General features: G+C 42.4%; 1 protein-coding gene across 7 annotated transcripts in view; it reads left to right on the top strand.

Moving 5' to 3' along the window:
* Positions 1–21,041, top strand: part of RBM33 (RNA binding motif protein 33) — a 122,681-nt gene that overhangs the window by 58,674 nt on the left and 42,966 nt on the right. For all 7 annotated transcript variants that reach the window (XM_053608881.1, XM_053608882.1, XM_053608883.1 and 4 more), the window contains 2 exons: positions 1,318–1,606; positions 8,484–8,542. In XM_053608881.1, the coding sequence (XP_053464856.1) occupies positions 1,318–1,606; positions 8,484–8,542 (348 nt within the window). The remainder of the gene's footprint in view (positions 1–1,317; positions 1,607–8,483; positions 8,543–21,041) is intronic.

The following is a 21,041-nucleotide window of genomic DNA, read 5'->3' on the forward strand; positions in this document are numbered from 1 at the left end:
CTGTGTGGGTCTTGCTTTCAGTCTCACTTTTTTGCAGCTGTCTTCCCTCCCTTTCCCTACCTTCCTCGTGTCTCTCCACATGGATGTGTCACAGGCCCTGAACCTTAACTTGTTTGTAAGAACAAGTGACCTTTCCTTTAAAACTCTACTGGGTTCTTGAATTAATGACCCTGTGTTAAATTAAAATTGAACTTGGGTGTGCCTGTGTTGGTGAATATGCTGTCCATGGTGAATAAGACAGGATCCCGACTCCAAAGTGCATGATACTGATGTGACGAGTGAGAGAAGGGAACGTGCTTGCCTTGGGGGCCTCTGTGCCAGTGTACTTCAGCTGCTTCCGGAATCTGGGGAAAAGGCCTCCCCAAGGAAGGGCCGGTGGGCCAAGGCCATACTCACTCTGTCTGAAAATTCTTCTCTCCATTCCTCTCTGAGGTCATCTTGCCTCCGTCAGGCTGTAGCCACTTCTTTTGCTCAGCTCTCGCATAGCCTGTCAGATGGTCTGTCTACTCCAGCCCTTGCCCTAGTCCATTGGTGCTGCCAAAGAGGTCACCGGGGATCCCTCCCTGCACATTGTAGATCACAGGCGTAGAACGTGGTGGGCTCGGTGCTCGGCAGCTCTCGCTGCTGCCTGTTTCCTCCTCTTTGGTGTCTGTGGTTGGCAAAGTAGCCTCCTGGTCTCTGAGTGCTCTGAGTGTCACTTTCATCCTCCTTGTCTTTCCTACTCTTTTTACATGGCTGAAGCCACCCTGCTCTCCTAGTTTACCAAGCAGAGGTCTCTGCTGCCTTGCTGCTTTTGGGTTATCTGTCCCTCATCATGTGGCACGTCTCTTTTTCCTTCTCTGACAAGTTCAGATGCCACCTTCTCAAAGCAGCATCCTCCTGTCCTCTGATGGAGCCCATCTCCTGCTAGGCCTGTCCTACTGTTAGGGATTGTACAACGGGGTTCCTGACACAGTTTCCATCTCCCCTCCCAGGACTCCTGGGGCAGAGGGTGTCAGGCTGCTGGCAGAGTTTCGGTCAGTGTGGCAGTTTGGTTTGTTGAACCGAATGTTTTTCTTTTCAAGATTCATGCTGAGTGGGCACTGTCACTTGTCCCCTCCTTTCTTTGAGGGGATTGACTCGGTTGTGAGATAGCATCCCTCATTGCGAACAGGTGGAGCAGCATATCTGTCCTGCTTCTATACAAGTTGCTTCTATAAACTTCTTACATTATAACTTTAAAAATTGAATCAGTATACATTTGTAACATATCAGCATTCTTTAATTTTATGTTAAGTGTTGATTTCTGTGGATTTTTCTTTCTTGTGCCATTTTTAGACTCAGTCTCCAAGATTAATTCCTCCTCCGCAGCCACAGCCACCGCCCCCACCACCCCCACCTCCGCAGCAACAGCCGATCCGGAGTCTATTCCAGCAGCAGCCGCAGCTCCAGCCGCTGCTGCCCTTGCAGCACCCACACCACCCCGCCCCACCGCAGGGGATGCACATGCCTCCGCAGATGGAGACCCCGAGGATCATGATGACCCCTCCTCCTGTGACCCCACAGCAGCCCAAGAACATACACATCAACCCACACTTCAAAGGGACAGTGGTGACTCCTGTTCAAGGTACACATTTTCTTTTACTGTTAGAAAGTATAGATAGATCCTGACCTTAAATGGATTGGCTTATGATTTTTCCACTTAGGTTTCTTGACTTTATAGACTGTGTAAAAGCAGTACAAACTCAGTAGAAATAGTACTTGGAATTTTAAAATTTGGCCTTTTCCTGGACTAGCAATATTTGCTACTGTACTCTCTTCTGATGCTGGGTAGTGGCACTGAGCTGCAGCTGCCAGTGAGCTCTGCTGTCATGGGGGTAAGCAGCTTGCGCCCTGTACTGGAGCTTGTTGCCAGATGATTTTGCCACCTATAGGCTAATGTATGTGTCTGAGCACCTGTGAGCCAGGTGGGGCCAGGTCGTCAGATTCCGTAGGTTAGGTGTATTTGATGCATTTTTTACTTAGCATATTTTCAACTAACGGTGGGTTTAATTTGGGGGTAATCTAGGTTAGGGAGCATCTGTAATGTTACAGGTCATTGCTAATCTGAAGGCATTTATCAGGTTATTTTACTGAAGCCATCACTGGCAGAATAGTTTTCATAGTCAAGTTTATCAGAATGAATTGTTTTTCTTGCTTCCTTCCCCATTCACTTAGACAGATTTTGGCTTGATGGCTCAATTTCATTTCTTTAAAAATGTCTCTCTTATTTTTATAATTGAGTGGAAAGAACCAAAAGAACATTAAGGTTAAGGTGGGCCTTAGAGGAAGTTGTTGAAATGTCTGAGCTATTAGCTTTGTAAATCTCATGGTGGGCATGTTTGTAGTAGTAAGCGTCCCTCTTAGGTTCTGCACAGTGTCACCCCCTTTAATTCCTGTGTCAGCTGGTAGGGAGGGACACACCTATCTTTTAGTTATTAATTGTAATGAAATAATTGGTGATATTATTACAGAAATATGTGCCTGAAACTAGGAAACTATTTGAGCCGTTGCTATGAACCAAACCTTTTGGCATTTGAGCTGTGTTGGTGAGCAGGATAGACAGAAGCTTTCTGCACTTGTGATCTTGCTTTCCAGCAGATAGAGACAGTCAGTAAGCAATAAGTATAACAAACAAGGATTTGTATGTGGCAGGTTAGCAAATGTAAATGTAGTGAGAGAAGTTGAGCAGGATGGGGGAAAGGGTAGGTTACATGTTAGGGTAATCTGGGTGGCAAGGGCCCCTCAGTAGGGAAGAGTTGAAGGATGTCAGGAAGTTAGCCATGCGACTCGCAGGCAGCAGCGTCGGTGGGTACACAGGTGAGACTGTGCCTGTATGTTAACATAACTGGAAGGAGACCAGCTTGACTCAGTGGGTGATGAAAGCAGAGAAGAAATGCAGCACCTTGGGCATGTGGGGCCTGTGGCCTATCTTGAGGACGTAGGCCTTTGCTCTAGGGTAGTGGTTCTCAACCTGTGGGTCGTGACCTCTTTGGGGGTCAAATGACCCTTTCACAGGGGTCGCCTGTATACATCCTGCATATCAGATATTTACATTATGATTCATAACTGTAGCAAAATTGCAGTTAGGTAGTAGCAACGAAAATAATTTTATGGTTGGGAGGTCACCACAACATAAGAAACTGTATTAAAGGGTCGCAGCATTAGGAAGGTTGAGAACGACTGCTCTCGGGAGAAGGGGAAGGGATTAGAGGGCTATGAGGGAAGGATAGAGCAAGTGAGTTTGCATTTTAAGAGGATCATCCACTGTGTTGACAGTAGCCATGGTGTGGCCAGGGTGGAAGCCAGCATCCACCCAGGAGGTGAGTACACACGTGTGGCAGTGGTTGTGGTGCAGGTCAGGATGGCAGCAGGGAGGGCGGTCAGGTGCTGGGTGTGGTTGGCAGATGGAGCTGCAGGATTTGCTTAATGGGTTAGATGAGTGTGAGGAGAAGAGAGGACGCGAGGGAGTGCTCCGGGCACCCGAGCATCTGGAAGGATAGTGTTACCATCGCCTGAGATGTGGGAAAACAAAAGTTCTGTTTTGGGGGTGGGTACAGGTGGGGTGTCAGTGTAGTGTTCAGGTTTAAGTACCAAGGGGGAGGGCTTGCTGGCATTTCGGTATTGCTAGTGCCTGCACCTGCATGAGAGCCCACGAGGAGGGTATTTGTGTGTGGGGGACCAAGGGTGGGCACTTTGAGCATTCCACCCAGAAACCGGGTTAAGGTGGGCCTGGAGAGGAGCAGCAGGAGGAAGGTGTGTGGAGGTAGGGGGTGGGGCTGCTGCCAGGGCAGAAGTTTGGCCTGCGTTTGCTGGTGGGTCTGGTGAAGGGCAGGAGGTGTGAGGGTGCCTGGGAGGGTGCAGGAGCTGAGATCATCTGTTGACCAGCTTGATGGTGTTTTGCCCCAACACAAGTTGGGTAATTGTTGTGAGCTTGAGGGAAAGTTTTTTATTTTAGGACGAGAAAAGTAACGTTGCACACTTAGACAAAAGAGCTAGTTGAGAAGGAAAAGAAATCACTGATGCAGATGAGACTTATCCTGCCCAGGAGTATGTGCACTGAGGCAGGGTTGCCATGATGGAAGAGAGGGGTGTCCTTAGTTGGGGCACAGGATGGAGATCTAGGAGCAGGTGTGCGTAAGGGGAACAGACTAGTGTCAGTTCTTCCTTGACGCTTAGGTTTCCTCAGGGAGTAGCAGGTAATCGATGTGAGGATGTGGGGGATTAAATTGAAGGTCTGTGCAGAGAAACTATGGAGTTGTCCTCTTGGGGAGTGGAAGAGCAGCCCTGCCCCCAGCATTAGCAGGGCTGGGCACTGGAGGATTGTGATCCTGGGTTTGAAGCAAGCCCAGCCACCATGGCTCTGCCCCTCTTCAGCCTCATCTGCACACAGCAGCTATGGAATCTTCAGTGATATTATGCGGAAGCAGTGGGGACCTCGAGGGTCCAGCAGAGGCAGGTAGAGGGGCTGGTAATGAAGATCCTTGGAGAGTTGAAGGACTGTTTTAATCAGGTCCTGGAGAAAGTGAGGTGGAAAACTAGAAAGCAGTACTCAGAAGCAGGCTTCATGGAAGTGGTTGAGAGAAAGGCTTTAATAAGCATCAAGAGAGAAAGACTTGGTAGGATGGTCCCATGGAATGGAGGCCAAAGTGGCATGGACTGCAGAGGCAGGCACAGGAAGGTCACTTCTGCATTTACTCAGACAGGATGAGTGCTGCAGACTGGTTGTGAGCCAGAAGCTGAGCTTCCTGAGACATGAATGGGGTTGTGGGGTGCTGGAGGATGTCCTGGTGCCTTGGGTTCAAGGTGGGGGGATGTCAGCAGTGAGACCCAGAAGGAGCCTGCTCACCTTCAGCCCTTGGGCATGAAGGCTGTGAAGAAGGACAGCGGCCCTTGGGAAGGCTTCAGGGGAGCGAGAAGGGGGCAACCCCGAGGGATGGCATGGACTTGTTATTCTAAAAGAAGCAGCCAGAGATTTTGGAAGTTGAGAGAAGGCTGGGAGATGGCCAGTGATCTGGTCCTGGGCCCCTGCCTTGCTGATGTACAGGGTCAAAAGCATTATGAAGTTGTCCCATAGCCTTGGAGTATAGGCTGTGATGGGGGCAGCCTGGCCCTGAGTGGGAGGTGCGGGATACCTCTTGACACGGTTTGTGGGTCCCTACCAGGAGGCTGCTCTTGTTTTGCATCAGGCCATTCGGCATGGCAGAGAAGCATGAGGTTGTTAAGCATGGTGGCACCTCCTTGGGCTCTTCTAAGCCCTCCTAACCAAGTCCACAGCATGTCCCCGTGTACAGTCACAGCATATCCCATCCTGGTTCCTATCCTCTGCCGTGGCCCTGAGTATCTGAGGTCAGCACGATGCCTACGGCCCTCAATAGCTGTTGGGTTTGGGATGGATGAGTACTGGCACGTGCAGTGTCCCTGGGCAGTCCTCTGTGTGTCAGCTGCACTTGTTGCCCCAGACGTGGAGCTGCAGCAGTGATTTGTCGGGATGCTTTTACTTAGGGCAGCATTGGTTATTGCGTACTTCTGCAAAATTCAGTGGAAAACAGGCAATTGATAAGATGCACAGATTCTCTTTGGCTTAACAAATTACAGAGTGGTGAGCTATAAGGAAATCCTGACACCCTTTAGGCATGAACTCTGGGACCGGCAAGACTTTTCACCACAAAGATTGTGCCTTGTGTCCTTATTTTTAATACACCTCTGACCTTCAAAGCTCTGTACATTGACCCAGGGGAAAAATCGTCCTTGCTGGGTACAGATAGGCAACTCTTTTGAAGCAGTTGCTTATCCAGTAGTGAATGAATCCCCAGTTCCTCTTAAGAGAGGATGAATGTTAAGATGTCTCCTGTACGTGCACATATAAGAGATATAGATTGAACTAGTCACTCTCAAAGTCTTAATGCATGCGAAAGTTACATTAAAAGTATGTTTTTGTTTTTAGTTTACAACATGAACATCTTTTCCTGATGGCACATACTTCATTTTGAGGATGAAGAGTGTTCTATTGTAATTTATTTAAAGCCAATTTTCATGGAAATTTAACTTGTTACCAGATTTTCACTATTAGAGTAAACTTGTGATGAATTGAAAACAATCCATGAAGTACACAGGACAATCACCTACCCAACATTCAAGTTTAAGGTTCACTTAGACTTGGCTCTGCCATCACAAATTTTAAATTCTCTTCTTGCCTTGGTGGAAGGAGGCAGCTGGGCATTTTTGTCCCCCTGTCTGGAAACCCAGCACTCCCGAGTTTGCAGACAGCTGCCTGTGCCTTCGTCCTCTGCTTCTCCCAGTGGGCCCAGTGTCTGCTTGTTCCTGTCCCACTGTCCTCAGCCACTCCTTTTATCACCTTTTGTTCTTTTTCTCTTGTCTCTTCTATTTTTTGTTTTTAACATAGTTTTGTTTTTTTTTCCTCCAAGAGAAAAAAGGAAATTATCAGCTCATCAGAGGCTTCTGAGTAAGAAATCCATTCCTTACCATCAGGCTGCTTCCCTCAGATCCCACCTCCACTTCTTCCTTCATTCTCTGGGTTAAAGAGCTTTTAAATACGTCTTTTTATTGTGTTGGAATTGTTTGATAGGTATTAACATTTAAATTCCAAGTCCATGTGAGTAATTCATATGATCAAGTTCTTAAAGATCTGGGTATCTTATATTTGGCACTTAATTTTAAAAATTATTTCTTTATATTATTAGATGTGTAATTTTTTTCTTTTCTCACCTTCAGTATAATCTGGTTTTGTCTGTCTCTGTTTCACAGTCTGATATTTAGCTTCAGACACATAATTGCTGTACACCTAGTTGTACTAAATTGAGGGGGATTCTATCTCATATAAAATCTTGCAAATTGACCCACTCTAATTTTGAAATTTTGATTTATTGGATTTGTTTCTCAAGGGAGGGATGGTCTTCTGCCTTTTTTCTCAGTGACATTTTGTCTCTCATGAAGCAGTGGTGCAGGCCCATATACTCTGTCACTTGGCATTGACCCTGTGGGGTGATGATGTTAATTAGCAGGCCGAATGTATGAAATTCCTTGAGTAATCACAGTAAATAAAAAATAGTTCATCTGAGCACTCCCTTTTTAAAGTAATTTTGAATGACATCTTAAGATGTATCATTGCTATATTTCTTATTTACCAGAAACTTCTTAAAAATATGCTGCTCTGGTATGAACTTTACCTGTTATGTATTAGTTTGCCAGGGCTGCCATAACAAAAGACTGACCAAGATCAAGGTGTTGATCTTGAAATTGAACCTGTGGGGTGATGATGTTAATTAGCAGGCCAAATGTATGAAATTCCTTGAGTAATCATAGTAATAAAAAATAGTTCACCTCAGCACTCTATTTTTAAAGGAATTTTGAATGACGTCTTAAAATTCAAAAATTTTTAAAAAATTTTTTTCCTCCAAAAAATGGGTCCTTCTGAGCCTTCCCTCCTTGGCTTCTAGTTGGCCACTTTCTCCTTGTATCTTCATAAGGCCATTTCTCTGCGTACTTGTCTGTGTCCACATTTCCCCTTTTTATAGGGATACCTTTTAGGTTGGATTGTGTCCTGCTATAAAGACCTCATTTGACCATAATTACCTTTTAAAGACCTTATCTCCAAACATGGTCAAATTCAGAGTTACTAGGGTTTGGTTTTAACACACAAATCTGCATCATTGCCTGGGGGTGACACAGTCCAGCTTGTAGCACCGGGTCTGAGAGCTTCCCGGATGCATCTGCTGGCACATTTTAATGAGAAATACAGCCAACACTGGGGTGGTGAGTTTTTCTTTCTGTTTTTTTTTTTTCTTTCCAAAATCCAAGATCAATAACTTGTAAAGCGCTTAGACACATCTGATTTAGCTCTGAAGTTTGAAACTAACATCTGCCCTCTTCTGTATTATAAAATGTCTTTTAAAAAATGATTTGGTTCCTTATTCTTCTGGTATTTTGATGGAGGTTCTGTCTGTTTAAAAACAGAAATAAACTACAAGTCTTGGCAGTGGGTGGTCGGGTGGATGGCTGTCTGTAACACTCCCGGATGTGCTCTTTGCCCTTCTCCTTCTCGCCTCTTCTTTCCTGATCTAAAGATTAACTTATAAATTTGTATAGGATTGGGGTTCAGTAGCCTGGGTAACCTGGATACGGATGTGTAAAACAAACTAGGTTGTTTTTTTTTTTTTTTTTTTATTTTCGAGGAATCTTTTGATGCAAAATATTTTAATTCTAAATACTACACTATTAAGATTTAAGCTTCTGCTATTGTATGCTGAAATGAAAAACTTTTACACATCTCCCTTTTATGAAATTGTTAGAAATAACAGATGCTTATCTTAAATTAAGTGTTAACGTATTATTATATATATGGTACACGGAGAATATACTTTATATTGCCTTTCATGTGTTGTCTTCTGCACCGGTTCTCGTGCTCAGTAAACCGTTGGTGATGGCGGGTGTTTTTCTTGCAGTGCCCTTGCTGCCGGTTCCCAGCCAGCCGAGACCTGCTGTGGGACCCCAGAGATTCCCAGTGAGTAGCAGCTGCTCCGTCTGCTCAGAGAGAGGAGCATACGTTTACTAAGAAATAATGCAGTGAATGCAAGGGGTGCCAGCCAAGTGTAATTTTAAGGACTTGTAAATATTGACAATAATCTCTGCAGTAGAAAATGTTTATTGAAAGCTTATGGTCAATGGATTTTTGAGAGTAGAATTTATTTTGTTTAACTGTAAAATTGTTGAATCAGGATCACCAGTAGAATGGGTTGCATCTTAAAGAATATGGATTTTGATTTTATTACTGCCTTATGTTAAGTGGGAAAGGGCCCACGTGTGTGCGCAGGTGGGCATGTGGTGCATTTGTGCGTTTATAGGTGTGTGTATGGAATTGTAGGGAGTAGAAATGAGATTTGCACTTGATTTTTTTTTAATTTATAAATAACTTTATAAATATAAATTTATAATTTTTTTGGTTTATATACAATTTGAAATATTTTCATCAAACTGGTTAACATAGCCTTCATGGCATTTTCTTAGTTATTGTGTTAAGACATTTATATTCTACATTTCATAAGTTTCACATGTACCCTTGTAAGATGCACCATAGGTGCACTTGATTTTTAAAAGAACTCCAAAGTCTTAATGTGCCATGGGTTTATATTTTAAAATGATGGTTTCCACTTCAAAATGTATTGAAAAGAAAGCACACATTCCCTTTCCTTCCCGCCCTCTTGGCCCACTGCTCCCCCACTTTGTTTGTACATACACAAGCATTGATACTTTGCTGTGTTTTCATAATTTTATCCATTTTGGCAAAATATTTTAGCTAGAAGAAAAATGTCCCTTAACTAGTTATATTTGTTTAAATGTGTATGTTTTTATTCTATTTGAATTTTTGGTTTGATTGGTAGTTTGTTCATGGTTTTATTAAACTAGTTGAGTACATGTTTTTCAAAAGTGTGGGAAGATGTATCAGACCATAAAATTTTAATGTGATTTTTATAGAAAACAGAGTTAGTCTTATTTAGGCTTAATCTTTTTTTTCCAGGAAATACTCAAATGGCCTGTTTGACTGTTTAACTTGGATACTTCAGTGGATGACATTTATATATGCCATTTAGCAGAAAGGTTTAAGTAAAGGGTGTGAGGGCATAATCAGGTGATTATTCAACAATAAAATTAATACTGGATTTAAGGTTCAGAGTGTTTTTTAGAAACTTTGATTTGTACTTAATGAATTATAATTTCTGAAGCTGGTTCTTTTTTATTTCGTTTCCTTATATTGAAATAATTTTTTCCTTAGATTACTTATCAAATTTTCAAAATTATTTTTACAGATTTAGGTGATAGTGAGTACCAGTCCTTATGAGTAGTGTAGAGAAATAGTGTATATTTTAATTTTTGTATTTTTTTCTTTTTGTTGTGATTTTATATAGTAGAATTATATGCGTTTATGTAAGAATTCAGCACTATGCCCAATTGACTAAAGAATAAAAAAAGGTAGAAGTACCACTAGTTTTCTAAATTTTTAAAGGATGTATGATACATTTCTCTCTTTTCCTAAAAGTAAAGTTTTTTAAGAAAAAATGTCAGTTTTATAACTTAGAGCTAGTATGTCTAGAAATTTTGCTAAGTGATAATGACTCTAGTTTTTTCATTAAAAATCACAGTACTTGTCCTGGCGCCTATAGCTCAAGTGGCTAAGGCACCAGCTGCGTATACCAGAGCTGGCGGGTTTGAATCCAGCCCGGACCCGCCAAACAACGACAACTACAACCAAAAAATAGCTGGGTGTTGTGGCGGGTGCCTGTAGTCCCAGCTACTTGTGAGGCTGAGGCAGGAGAATTGCTTGAGCCCAGGAGATGGAGGTTGCTGTGAGCTATGATGCCGTGGCCCTCTACCCAGGGCCACAGCTTGAGGCTCTGTCTTGGGGGAAAAAAAAAAAAATCACAGAACTCTAGGCAACTTAATATGAAACACCATTTTTCATAGTGTGTAAAATTATTTTAAATTATTATTAAAAAAATTCAAATCTTAGGCCAAAATTTGGTGTTCTAGGCTATGCTTGGTGTAGTAAGACTATTTTTCTTTCTTGTTAGTGAATATCATTTAGAGAATTTAATGAATAATTCCTAAAATAAAGATTTGAATGTCAAAATGATGAAATGTTGTAAGAAATTCTTATTTTTGATCATTTTGGAAAAATTGCTTTATCTCTTGGCACTGGAGCCCCTGGTTCTTTGGCCATGTTGATTTTGGCCCAAGTCACTCATTTAAGGAATCCCCTGAAGCACTTTGTGATTTAGCCTTCCCTCTGAAGCCCAGATTCAGGGGCTTAGTGCTGAGCCTGACTCAAACTTTTATTTCTGTTGACTATTTTATTTTTTCAAATCAGAATTATGACTCTTTTTTATAGTTATAAAGTTTATCTCATTGATAGCACATCAGAGAGTGAATGTTTTTCATACTCATGTTCACATCAAAATATTAATCTTCTGGGGTTGGCGCCGTAGCTCAGTGGGTAGGGCACCAGCCACATACACCAGTGCAGCTGGCGGGTTTGAAGGTGGCCTGGGCCTGCTGAACAACAATGACAACTGCAACAAAAATAGCCGGGCGTTGTGGCGGGTGCCTGTAGTCCCAGCTACTTGGGAGGCTGAGGCAAGAGAATCGCTTGAGCCCAAGAGTTTGAGGTTGCCGTGAGCTGTGATTCCACAGCACTCCAGTTATTTAAGTTGTGACTGCTTCCTTACACGTGCAGTGGGCACATCCCTGTAAGTGGTGTGTGGCCTCCATTCTGGTCCCTCATTGGATCTCGTTTTTCTGGTGACTTTCTGCAACTCATTGGAAGCATTTCTGTTCATGTGAGGACCTTTGAGTACACTTTCACAAAACTTTTTTTTTTTTTTTTTAATAAGGAAGTAGAGGTGGGAGGCTGGTTTGTGTACCTTTTTGAGGATAAGATGCTATCTCTGTTTTTATTTGAATTTTATTTTCAATTTTAAATGTTCTTTGTTTTACAGGTTAATTACTTTAGTTGATTTCTCTTTCTACAAAGGCTCTACATGATGCTTTTGTCATTAACACAAGGTTGTAGGTTCTTTTCTTACCCATAAGTATATTTTCCAGTTGAGAGTGGAAACTACAGTATCCTATTTCCAGTTATCTATTTGTCGTCAAAGAAATTTTTACTTTTTTAAAGTTTGTCCACTTAAAAAAGTAACACAAAGATGTCAGTTGTTGCAATATTTTAAGGTTGTCACTTTGAGATTTTGCCAACCTAATTTGTTTTTATTTTCAGCACAGCTGCTGTTTTTAAGTTTATGGATATATCCCCAAACTCACATTTTAAAGATTTTTACCTAAGGTATTTTCAAACCTATTTAGTCCTTTGATTTTGCATTAGTATGTTGTGTTAAATGATGCTATTCAGCTAGCCAGTTAAATATCACGTAATCTGGTTACTGAATAATTTCTTAGTGCTCTTTGTTTAAATTAAAAATGAACTATACTTCTAATTTTAAATTCATCTTCCTAGCGATTACATTGTTACTTTGACCTGGCAAATGAGATTTGCATTTGTGTTTACTCTGTAGTTACAGCACATCACAGGTAGTTTGGATTGCAAGGTGGCACATGGTATCAGGTGGTGGTGATTGACACTTCCTGGATATGTCTCTTATGCCATTTCATGCAAATTGTGTTTGATGAGACTGCTGCATCAAATCACATTTCTTTCTGATTATAGCCCTTACAAGATGAGAAAACAGACTTTATTCTGCATAGGAAAGAAAATCTTGCTTTTGAATACTTAACTACAACATGCCTGCAATGTCTTGTAATTATTAGCACTTAAGATAAGAAAGAAATGATGGGCATTTTCTCTTATCAGATCTATAAGTAGTAGCAGGCGAATGTGGCAGGAGATCCTTCCAGCTGTCAAATGTTGTCAGGCTTGCAAGGAAAGAATGCAGTTTAAAATGCAGGTGACATAATACCCAACATCCTCCACTTGCTAGTGGGTTTCTGATTAATCGTGATTACCATACATTATCATCCCATCAAATTTAATCATATCAATGAATTCCCATCTGCAGTAGTAACAGGAGCAGCTAAACACTGTGGTAACAGCTATTAAAGAAGGCGGTTTATCAAATTCAGTAACCCTTTAACTTGCTGTCTATCAGCATGCATTGCATGTGTTGGCTAGAGATAGTGCTGGGTTGAAGTCCGCATTAATAACTCAAAGGACAGGGAATACTCACTGAGATCATATAAAATTGGTTTCTTGTAGAGCAACTGTTGGTGCCATTGAACTACTTTGTAAAAACTGCTTTACAAATATGTAGTAGACTGCAGTTGACCCTTGAACAGACAGGTTTGAATTGGGCAGGCCAACTAGCGTGTGGGTTCTTCTCAACAAAGTGAGAGTGGAAACTACAGTATCCTAGGAGACCACAAATACAGAGTGCCAACTTGTCATATGCCTGGGCTCTGCAGGGCCAGGCTTTGCATGTATATGGGGGTCCTGGAACCAGTCCCCTGAGTTTACTGAGAGACAACTGTTTAGTTTATTGGCCAAGTAAATCTGCTACATTGATATGAACACTTGGTGAATATATAATATATATTCCTATATTTTATATATATATATAAAATTCTCTTCATTATATAATGTTGTGTATGTGGACTTGAGCCTCAAGTATAGTTTGCCCGTCTGCAGATTGACAATTTAGCTTGTGAAATGTTGGACAGTAACAAAGTTTGGAACTCCTCTCTGTGCCAAGAAAAACCTCTGTGATCTGATTTTGGTGATGTGTCCTTCTAAACACACCAGGTTTTTTTTTATTTTCTTAGGAGTCTTTGATGACCCATAGTTCTGTTTAGGTGCAGTTTTTAGGTAAAGTTTGAAAAAGGCCCTATTGTACTGTAAAGCATCAAAAAGCAAATCATCTAAAAGATTAGGATTTCTTCTCTTTTAAAATTTAGTCCTTTTGGGGTGGCACCTGTGGCTCAAAGGAATAGGGCGCAAGCCTCATATGCGAGTTCAAACCCAGCCCCCGTCAGAAACTGCCAAAAAAAAAAAAAAAAAAAAAAAAAGTTTAGTCCTTTTGGTGTATGGGTCTATGAGTTTTGATTGATTCGGATAGTTGTGTAGTCACCGTGGTGAAGTTCTGTCCCCCAGAAATCACACACCACTCCTTGTGGTTTGTTTCTTTCTCTGCCCACCACCTGGCAACTGCCACACGTTTTCTGTTCCTATAACTTGTTAAGTAAGGGAAATCATACAACATGTTTCATTTGGAGTCTAGCTTCTTTCTTACCTATTTTGTCTCACCAGTGGGTGGTATGTCCTTTTTTATTGCAAGGTAGTGTTCCACAATATGGATGTAGCGCGGTGGGTACCCATCCACTGAGTGGACATTTGGATTATTTCCAATCTTTGCTGTTAACAGTTGTGTGCAGGTTTTTGTGTGAACATAAGTTTTTCGTAAATGCCCAGGAGTGGGATTGTGGGTCATTTGGTAAGTATATCACTGATTAAGCCAAATTGCATGTTTTCAGTTGATATACCTAATGCTACTGATTTGCTTTTTTTAATGGTTTCATTTTTATGTTGTTTTTGAATTAGCATTTATTGTTGAAGATCAGTGGTATATAAAAAAAGTAAGTAATTATTAGTTTCCAGATTTTGCTCAGAACTTATCTTCATCAGCTTGTGGAGCAAAGGAATCATTAATGTCTCCATTTTACAGAAGGGGAGGCTGAGTCTTAGAAAGACTAAATTGCTTAAGTTCACATAACGGGGTGCAGGATGTAGGATCAGAACCATGGTAGTCTGTGTCTTAATTTTTATGCTGTACCTTCTTCCTTAAATATTAAATTGCACTTGAGTAAACTGAGTATAAAAGGTGGAATCCAGTAAGTTGAACCAGAGCATATGATTGCAATCCTCGCTAGGGACTAACAGGGAATTCACTTTGGTGGGACCAGCCATTGGCTGGGTATGAGGGTGTGGGATGGTGGTGTGGTTCAGGAATACAGTTTTTCATTTTATGAAATCAGGTAAATAATCTTTTGTAGGTTTAGCAAAAGCAGTATTTTGTACTAAAGAAATTTTTTTTTTAGCTTGTGAGTGCTCTTATTTCACTGCATGAACCAGTCACGTTGTCTCACTGTATTTAAGTTTTTGGTGTATTGTTTCCTCTAATGTGACACTGAGTTTTTGGCACTGGGTGTGTGCTTCTTTAAAATGTTCAGAATGCATCTATATAAAAATGCCTTCTAGGAACATGGATATAGGCACTTACGGCACAGCCTGAAGGAAAAAAAAATCTATGGAGAATACTGAAATAAGGGGATTAACACAATGTGATACAGGCCTGCAATTTTAATTATGTCAGGGGTCACTAGTGGTCTTTATTCTTTGCATTAAACTCATTTAATCAGAATTAACTGAGAGGTGTTTTAAAGTGTCAACTGATTTCTTATGTGGTTCTTTGCATTTTAAGTGAGATTAGTAAAGGAAAACATGTTGTATGGGAAGGTTGTAATTTATTGAAAGATTCATGAAGTTTCAATGACATTGTTAAGGGTATTTAATTAGTCTTATTAAAATATACTGACTGACCCTTTTAGGAAAGCTGATAAGTCACATAATAGCTGTTAGAGCCTTTTTATTCTTGGCTTTATATGATTAACTTTGTACTAAGCAATTTATGCAAAGTTTTTCATATTTTTTTTGTAACTGAAGTTATCAGTTATTCCTGAATAGGATTAATATAGATAACATCATGTAATTAACAAGAGATGCAAAAAAGTGAAAGTACAATTGATATACGAATTGTGAAAGAGAATGATAGTTTCTCACCTTGGATTTTTAAAGGGATACAAAGAAAAGAAAAATAGAGCAATTACTTGAAAGGATTAAAGTAGTCTTTGCTTTCAAAAGGTAGAATTATATTAGTACTAAAAGTTCTCTTAAGTGAGGTATTCATAACTCACTAATAGTTTTAAAATAATTATTTGGTACAGGGAATTGGTAGTTTATTATCTTTTATTTCCATGAGATATGATAGAAGTTAATAAAGGAATGATTACATCAAGAGGATCTCTTGTGTGGTGAGTGTCAGGCTTTGGAGCTGTGTCTTATACGGCGTCACCTAAAGACCATTGTGTCTCAGCAGGAGCAGCGGCTGTGGGGAACAGAACAGTGTGCGAGCCACAGTCTGAAAACTGTGGCCTTGTCCTTAGTTGTCTTCATGGAGGTGTGACCTTGATCAATTCACTTGTGACTCTGCAAACCAGAGTATCTTTATTCCATAAAGGGAAAGTGACTTGTCTGCCTGTTTGTTGGAACTGTATTTATGTTAGATAGATTTAAGCACAATATTGTGCTTGGTTTGTGGAAGGCTTCATATAACAGAAAAATCAGTTAACAGGGACTAAAACCCCACTTATTTATTTATTTATTTTTTTGTAGAGACAGAGTTTCACTTTATGGCCCTTGGTAGAGTGCCATGGCATCATACAGCTCACAGCAACCTCCAACTCCTGGGCTTAAGCGATTCTCTTGCCTCAGCCTCCCGAGTATCTGGGACTACAGGCGCCCGCCACAACGCCCGGCCATTTTTTCGGTTGCAGTTCAGCTGGGGCTGGGTTTGAACCCGCCACCCTCGCATATGGGGCCGGCGCCCTACCAACTGAGCCACAGGTACCGCTCAAAACCCACTTTTTCATAAAAATGAGAAGGTTTTGGCTGGTATGGGAGCTCTCTGATATAATCAGGGACCCATTTTTTTTTTTCCTATTCATCAAAAAGGGCAGGGCAGAGGCACAGGGTGGGTGAGGCGGCTGCAGTGAGCCCTGAGGCCTGTCCCACAGCAGATGACTGCTCCTGTTGGACAGAACTTCCCTTGTTATATGGCCACTGTTGTTACAAGTTGGAAATATGCAGATTTTAGCTGGGCACAGTGTTATCCTGAATGTAATTAGGGCTCTGTTACCAAGGAGGAAGTGAGAATTTATATCTGGTAAGCAATGGGCAGTGTTTTCCATGTAGCTAAAACGTATGACAGAATTGTTGTGTAATTAGAGAAAAGGGGGAAAGTGGTGCTGTGAGCTTCATGAGACCCATTTATTGCATTTCTTTTGTATTTCAAAAAAACAACTGATGATAATAGTAATAAGTACCTTTTGGGATCTTAGAATTTTAAAGTTTTAAAGTTTATTTACAGGTTCACACTTTCAAGTTCCATTACCTGATGAAACAGATGGGTCAGTGAAAGCAGCACCTGCCTGGGTGTCCCCGCCCCTGGGCCCCATGTCCTGTGTCTGACATTGTCAACAGGTGACCTGCTGTATTTCAGGGATTACTCACTGAACTTCTTTCTAGATAGTATCTTGCATTATCTACCTTTTTTCTAATTTCTGCCACCACTTAGCTCATAGGCGAGTAATTGTCATCTTAGAAAACGAACTGTTCTGACTTTTTCCGGATGAGATTTGGTTTATTTTTCCTTGGAGTGGTCTCTTCCCCTCTACAGCTCCCTCCTCAGTGATGGGGTGTGTTTTAGTTTCTTTTGGCCCTGTGGATTTCATGTCATGGTCTTAATGCCCCCACTGCCTTTACCAGGCTGCTTCAGGCAACCACTTCTTACCTGTTTTGTGTCAGGGCTACTCTCAAAACCCTCTTTTCCCATTTTTACTCTATTTAACCAACTTCTGAAGTCAGAAATTTCCTTGTTTACTGGAAACAAGGAAATAGCCACTTTGAATCAGCTATTTCTTTCTGAATCTTAGAAAGCATCTCTGGTCTTACCTAGTTTATGAGGCTCCCATAGGCTGACTGGCTAATGATTTCTTTTGTGTGTATAGGCCAGCCTTGGAATTTTGGGACCAATTAGGGAATTAAACACAGTGGGTGCGGGCTCTGGAGGTGGATGGGAGAAGCCCCATCAAACACAGTGGGTGCGGGCTCTGGAGGTGGACAGGGGAAGCCCCATCAAACACAGTGGGTGTGGGCTCTGGAGGTGGACGGGGGAAAGCCCCATCAAACATAGTAGGTGTGGGCTGTGGAGATGGACAGCTTGCTTTGGTTGGCTGCTGCTGCTTTCTGTCCTTGTACCAGATGCAAGGTGTTTACACGGGCAAGAGATTGCTGTGAGGAGAATACCTACTTCATAGGGTTGGGGTTGGGACTGAATGACAGTATGCAGGAGCTGTGAGCCTCCTAGGAGGCCACCAGTGATTGCTTCTCCCACTCGTGGGAGCAGTGATATGGGCTCAGATGGGGGCCTTCTACCAAGGCTCCTCACTCTTCCTGGCTGCGCATGAACGCAGCACCTTTGAGGCCCAGATGACGGGGAGCCACGTGTGCACGGAGCCCGGTGGTCATTTGCATGGGAAGTACACTGCACAGTGCCAAGCCACTGAGGGTTCAGACTGTGACATATTGCCTTTAGCTGATGCTCCTGTGCTGCACGACCTGGGGCCATCCCTGAGCTCCTCTGCCTGCCCAGCTACTGCCAGTGTTTCCCCGCTGATGGGTCCTGTTTCTCTAAGGACTGTCTGACATAGCAGGAGAGAAGAGGGAAGCCAGCCTTACTGCCCTCTGCACCGCTGGCCCACAAGTGTGAGTATCACTCCTGCTCCAGAGCCCTCCCCTGAGGATGAGGCCAAAGTCCAGGACTTCTGCCTGAAGCTACATCTTCACTCTACATCATCACCTTCCTGTCCTGCTTCCCTGGAGCCTTACATAGTCAGGGATACCAGAGACCCATCGTAGGCCCTGCTTCCACTGACCTAAGGCTCAGCCTGGCACGCACTAGCTCTGCCCATATTCTGTTTGCCAGAACTGGGTCTGGCCACACTGTCCTGCCGGGGAGCTGAGCACTGTGGCCTTGCAGTGCTAGAAAGGAGATGAAGGCACAATGTCATGAGCGCCAGAAGTTTCTCTCCTTGATGGGGGAGTTTGGGGATTCATATTTATATATTATATAAAGCCACATGACATCAATGTGGATTTATATTTTATTAGCATCCGTGTTCCGGCAACATTAAAAGATAATTATTTTCAGTTTTTCTATTAACTTCCATCCCTAGGCATAAAGCCATTTTCTAAGACTTGGGCAAATTCAGAAAATTACATATATAGATACATTGTATGAGTAGAGAGTTTTGCCATTAGGAAAACTTACTCCTACTGGATTTTACTTTTCTTGAGGAATTTCTATCTTAAGGAGTTTTTGACTTGTTGATCTATTGAATTTATGTTTATAATTTGAACCCTGTAAAAAAATGCCTGTTATGGTATGTGGAATGAATAATCATCACTGAGCTCTGTCTTTGCAGCAAGAAGGCTTCACTCGGGTCCTCCTGTGTGGTTTCTGTGAGTGCCACATCTCACAGGTGCGTGACTCTTGAGTTAGATCCACAGCAGACAGTGAGAAACTAGCTGGACTGTCCCTTTCAAAGATGTGTGGGGAATGGACATCACAAACTACACCACTTTTCATTTCTTCAAGGAACAACTGTTGCCTTCAAAAAGCAGGGTGTGGTCTCAAGGTGAAGAAGGCAATGTCTCTCCATGACATATGTGTTACATACGTGTTCAAAATAGAAATGGAAAGCACCCCTGTCACCCAGTAAGCTGGAGAAGTAGGGCCTGTTACTCTCGTGTCTATACCAGTGAGCATCCCGGACCTTGTGTCTGCTTGGGACCTCCCAGCCCTCTTCCTCCCGCCTCAGCTGTGCAGCACACTGCAGTTCTTCCAAGCTGGGGAGGTGAGGCTGGGGATGCCTTGCTGACGGAAATATGCTGCTCAGCTGTTAAATATTTATGACCGCCTGTGTGCCAGGCACTGGGCCAAGCATGGAAAAACTTTGATGTCTCAGCTCTCACAGATACAACAATTGAAGGGCAGGGAAGAGTGGGAGGGGTCTGGGGAGGTCGAGGAGATGCAGTTCTCAGGGCTTGATGACACCTTGTCCACGAGGGCTTCCTGCTTAAACGCGAAACTGAGGATTTAGGAAGGGGGTCTGCTGATGTGTCTTTAACTGTACAAGGAAACTTGGACATTGTTAGAACTGTGTATTAATTTCTAGCCTGGATTATCATCTGCACACATGTCCTATAAGAGTGATAATGATACAGGCAGTGAACTTTTGTTACTTACTGGCTACTTTATGCTCCCTGTGAGATAGGGACTGGTTTTACCCCTGTTTATAGATGAGCAAACTGAGGCCCACACAGATTCAGTACGAGCTCCAGGCTGTTGCTGGTTAAGTGTTCAGGCCCAAGGCACAGGCTGGGAGAGAGTGGGCTGGGCCTGCCCTCAGCTGTGCGCTAGGTGGTGCCTGCAGGGGTGCTGAGCCCGGCTCTCAGCCTCCACACCCCACACCTACAGGGACACTGGAGCTTAGAGTGCAGTGTGTTTGAATCACTGGTAAATCTGAAAAGCTTTCATGTTTCTAAGAGTGTGGAAAAACTATCATGACAGAGAATTGGGGGTGGGGGGTTAATATTTTCAGTATAATATGAAAAGTATCTTTAGAAATTAGTAATAAATAAAATAATCTTGGGAATCTGATAGTGCTTAGAGATTCAAAAAGTAATGCATTTAGTTCTCAGGCAGCTTGAAATTTTTATGGAAAACTAACCATATCAATCTCTTTGAGTTTTTCCCCCTAATTTATGAACCTACTTCCTTTCAGAAACGAATGGAAAGGGTTAAAGACAGAGGACTTTTTTGGGAGATAGCCGGTGGCAAAGTCAAAAACCAAAACTTAGCAGACTCCTCAGAGTAGAGTGGAAGCTTCTCTTTCCCAGTGACATTTTGCCTTATCTATAGTGAGAAAAACCCAGACACAGTCTGAAGGGGAGGGAAAGTTTGTAGGCAGCTGTGCTGCAGCATCTGGGTGACCTGGATAGCAGTTCCTGTCTAAGTGATATCCAAAATTCATCGTGGCCGGAGCCCTGTAGACATCATGTTATTTGCTGCACACCTGTCATACAGCGTAGCTCACAGTGAGGCTCAGAAGGAAGTAGCAACAATAACTGATAAAACAGCAGGTACGACAGGACTTAGCATCTCTGCTTTCATGTCTGGGAGATGTTTTTTGAATGCAAGCCCTGCCTTTCTGCTGCAGTCCATCTGATCATTGAGAAGTCTGTGGATGGCAGATGGACTGTGGGCAGGTAGTGGGGACAGCATGGGTACAGAAGGGTGTCCCTGTCCTGGCTGGGTGGAGTGGGATGGCAAGAGATGGTAACATGCTACTCAGAGTGGCACTCAGTCTAAAACTTCGGGACTATTTATTCCTGGTGTTTTTAATTAATTTTAATTTAATTTAAAAGACTTTTGGAACACTAGTTAATAGTAAATTTTGTTCACCTTGGGAAGTGAAACTGCAGCAAAGGGGGGCTGTATTGTTGAGGTAATGAGGCTCGCAGCTCTCAACGCGCTCGGAGCATTTGCAGGTACTGCATATGGTAGAAGAGACTGACGCTTCCCAGCTCTCTAGAAGCCCAC

This window comes from Nycticebus coucang, chromosome 11, assembly GCF_027406575.1.
Source record: "Nycticebus coucang isolate mNycCou1 chromosome 11, mNycCou1.pri, whole genome shotgun sequence".
NCBI lineage: Eukaryota > Metazoa > Chordata > Mammalia > Primates > Lorisidae > Nycticebus > Nycticebus coucang.